Here is a 3,232-nt window from a genome sequence, read left to right on the forward strand (position 1 = left end):
TGTTTATTATTGTTAACTGTTCCTATCATTATTAGCTCAGAGGAGAGGGACGGTACCCCTGGGAATACTCAGGGATTGCAGGGGTGTCAGAGGCCCTAGAAGGAGGGTGCCGGCCAGCATGGCCCCAGGGCCAGGGTCTGTGCCAGGTGTGGGTGGTGGGTGTGGAAAGGGGTGACGGTGAGTCACCAGGGCCAGCCACGCCCTGCTTCTACTTAAGGTCCCAGCAGCCATACCCACCACCACCACTGCCTGTCCGCCGTTCCAGCCATGGCACTGTCACATGTGAGTGCTCCGGGGGGGGCGAGGTGTTGGACCCAAGGCTGCACCGGAATGGGGTAGAGGCTGGGGCTTGGCTGAAGTCTCCTGTTTCAAGGAGAAAGTGGGTGTTCGGGCGTGCTATGACGTTCTGGGCTGTTCTTTCTGGTTGCCCCAATCCATCCCATGCTCCCATCTCCCCCTTGGTGTTTCCCCCTTACTCTCTACCTCTCTGAATAGCTTCCTGCTGATTCTTTGTGTTCCTCTCCCCAACCCTTTCCCTACGCCTGGCTCTCTTTCCTTTGCCTCTGTGCCCTTTCTGCTCTCTGACTCTGCTGGTCTGGGTCCCGCTCATGTTCTCCCCGGCGCTGACCCATCTGTCTCTCTCCTCTGCCTCCATGATCCACTTTGGCCCCCGCACTCCTGCTGCTGTAGAGCGTTCCCTTCGAGACCTCAGTGCCCGAGGGCTTCGAAATCGGCACCGTGCTGAAAATTCGTGGTGTCGTCCCCTCAGAGGCTAACAGGTGAGACCTCCAAGCCTCAGCGGTAAGGGGTGGCAGGTCTCCAGGCTCAGCTGACCCCACTTCTTACAGCCCAGAGAACGAAGCCCCAGGCCAACTTTGCCCACGAGGATCTTGGCATCCCTGAGCTATTTCCCACCTTCCGGAATCTGAGGTCTTTACTCATTTGTCCCAGGACAGTGTCCCTGGGGTCCCTACATCCTTCAAAGAATCTGGGGGTTCCAGGACAATCCAAGGTCCTTACTTATAGTAAGACTTCCAGTCTGAGTCTGAAGCAACTGTGGAAACACAGCCTGTGAGTCAGAGGTGCCCTGGGCACCTGGGAGGCCTCAGCAATCACACCTATGACTTCCTGGGTCGGGAGCTTCAGGATTTCTGGGAATCTACGGTGCTGGGATTACTGGGGTCCTGGTGTTGTCCCCAGCCCTCTGGGAACTGGGGGCTCAGGAGCACTCTGGTTGGAAACAGGAGAACACTCGGGAACCAGGGGCACCCTGGTCTTCAGGACCAGGACTCCTCGGCAACTCCCAGACTCTGGAAATGAGGGGGACCCGGGCCATAGCACAGTGAGCCTCGCCTAGGCGGATGTGTGTCCAGGTCCCCAGTTGGTTTCTGGATGTCCTGGAATCTGGGCTCCTCGGCCTCCAGTCCACCAACCCTCCTTCACTGGCGTGTGGCTCTCAGGTCCCTGGAAACTTGGATGTGCTCTGGCAATCGGTAAGTCCTCTCTCCGACGCCCCCTCCCATCCGCCACCTACCAGGTTCTACATAAACCTGCTGTCCTGTGACAAGCCGGACAGTGATATCGTCCTGCACTTCAACCCCCGGCTGGATCAATCCATTGTGGTCATGAACACCATGGAGTGCGGCACCTGGGGCTCAGAGGAGCGCGTCTTTCCGAATGTCTTCCAGAGAGGGCAGCCCTTCGAACTGCTCCTCATCGCCATGAATGAACACTTCAAGGTGCGTCTCTGCCACACGGGTGGCCGCCAACACCCAGGTCTCTTCCCTTGGCAAGGCCAGGAAGGCCCTTGGCGGAGGTGGGGGGCCAAGGCACGGCCAAGGCTGGGCAGGGCGTCCCCAGTCCCTCACCTCCCCTGGCGCAAGCGCACTAGAGGGCAGGCGTATGGCGGTGGCAAGGACGCGAGAGCAAGAGCCCAAAGGGTGGGTGTCCAGCGGGGAGGCGTGGACATCCCGGACCCTGTTCCCTGTCCCCTGGCTTCTGACGTAGCGGCTCTGGGGCAGGGGAATGGATGCGTTGGGAGCCAGGACCCCAAATAAGTGCCAGCAGGGAGTGGTCGCCGTAGACCCTCCAGCACCCAGGCCGTCCTCCACTTTCAGTCTGTGCGTCAGAGTGAGGCGGTGGACGTGGAGACCACATCCACCGCCAAAGCTTAAAAAGCTCTCCCGTGCCAACAATGAACTCCTTGAATCCTCACGGCAAGGGCTTCGAGTCAAGTGTAGCCCTTTTCCTTAATGCGGGGTTGCGTGGGCGACGAGGTCACGCAGCGTGGGTACGAGTCGGGAATGAGCCCGCAGTCGCCTCGGCAGCCATAAACCCTGTCTCCTCGCCCCTGCAGATTGTGGTCGGGGACTCGGAATCCTACGAGTTCATCTACCGGCTCCCACCAAAGCGCTCTTGCTTGTTGAAGGTGGGCGGGGACGTGAGTCTGGAATTGTTGAAGATCTTCTGAGCCTTCCCACGAGGGCGGGTGGGGACGGGGCGCAGGGGTCTGGGGTGGCAAATAAAGTCTTAGCCTGTCGTCCGTGCGCCTCCTGTGTGTCCGTGTCTCCTTCATAGAGACGAGAATAGCAGGCTCAGGGAGGTGAAGACACTGACTAGGGGTCACACAGCGATTGCGTGGCCGGGGCGGGTCCGGGCCTGGATCTCCGAGGGCACTTTGTGTCCCTGGAGGCCTGAGGAGGGTCACGATCTGGCGGGGGTGGGGCTTTGGCTTGCCCTCCTGCAGCACTTTGCAAAGCAGCCAGGTGGAAATGCGGTGGGGGGCGACCTTAGGGAATTTGCAGGCGCCCAAGCCATCCCTTGGCGCCCGCTCCGTGGGTGTAACGGACCCCCCAATCGGTCCGTCTGCAAACAGGTCTCTTGGAGACCCCAGCCTCGCGGAGAAGATGCGTTAATCTCCGGCTCCCCGCGCCGATGCCCGAGGCTTCATGCCTCTCCCCGGCTTCCCCGGCCTCCCGGCGCCTGCAGACAGGTGGCGCGGGGAGGGGCTTGGAAGCCAATCAGGGCGTTGCCGTCCTCTCATTTGTCCCGGAGTTGGGACACGCCCCGCCAGTTCGCGCCCCGAGGCAGACGCTTACTGCAGCTACACGGGACGCGAAGGGCCGTGCTCCCGTGACCCCGCTGCTGTCTAAAGCGCCGTTCTCACACTTCTTCCTCCTCGGCTCACTCAACGGCCCTGCGACCCCGGCCCTACCCGAGGGATTCTGGAGGG

At 60.9% G+C, this 3,232-nt stretch overlaps 1 protein-coding gene across 1 annotated transcript; it reads left to right on the forward strand.

The window, feature by feature from the left end:
* The first annotated feature begins 267 nt into the window (after positions 1 to 267).
* On the forward strand, positions 268 to 2,470 carry LGALS7 (galectin 7). The gene is made up of 4 exons (XM_059045686.2): positions 268 to 282; positions 691 to 779; positions 1,538 to 1,739; positions 2,357 to 2,470. Exons 1-4 carry the CDS (start codon positions 268 to 270, stop codon positions 2,468 to 2,470), a joined length of 420 nt encoding a protein of 139 aa, XP_058901669.1.
* The last annotated feature ends 762 nt before the right edge of the window (positions 2,471 to 3,232 follow it).

The sequence above is a fragment of the Kogia breviceps genome, chromosome 18, assembly GCF_026419965.1.
Source record: "Kogia breviceps isolate mKogBre1 chromosome 18, mKogBre1 haplotype 1, whole genome shotgun sequence".
Classification (NCBI taxonomy): domain Eukaryota; kingdom Metazoa; phylum Chordata; class Mammalia; order Artiodactyla; family Physeteridae; genus Kogia; species Kogia breviceps.

Excerpts from the sequence above, each read along its gene's own strand:
- LGALS7 (XM_059045686.2), top strand. Across the intron at positions 780-1,537 it reads GTCCCCTCAGAGGCTAACAG|GTTCTACATAAACCTGCTGT; the intron begins GTGAGACCTCCA and ends GCCACCTACCAG. Across the intron at positions 1,740-2,356 it reads CCATGAATGAACACTTCAAG|ATTGTGGTCGGGGACTCGGA; the intron begins GTGCGTCTCTGC and ends TCGCCCCTGCAG.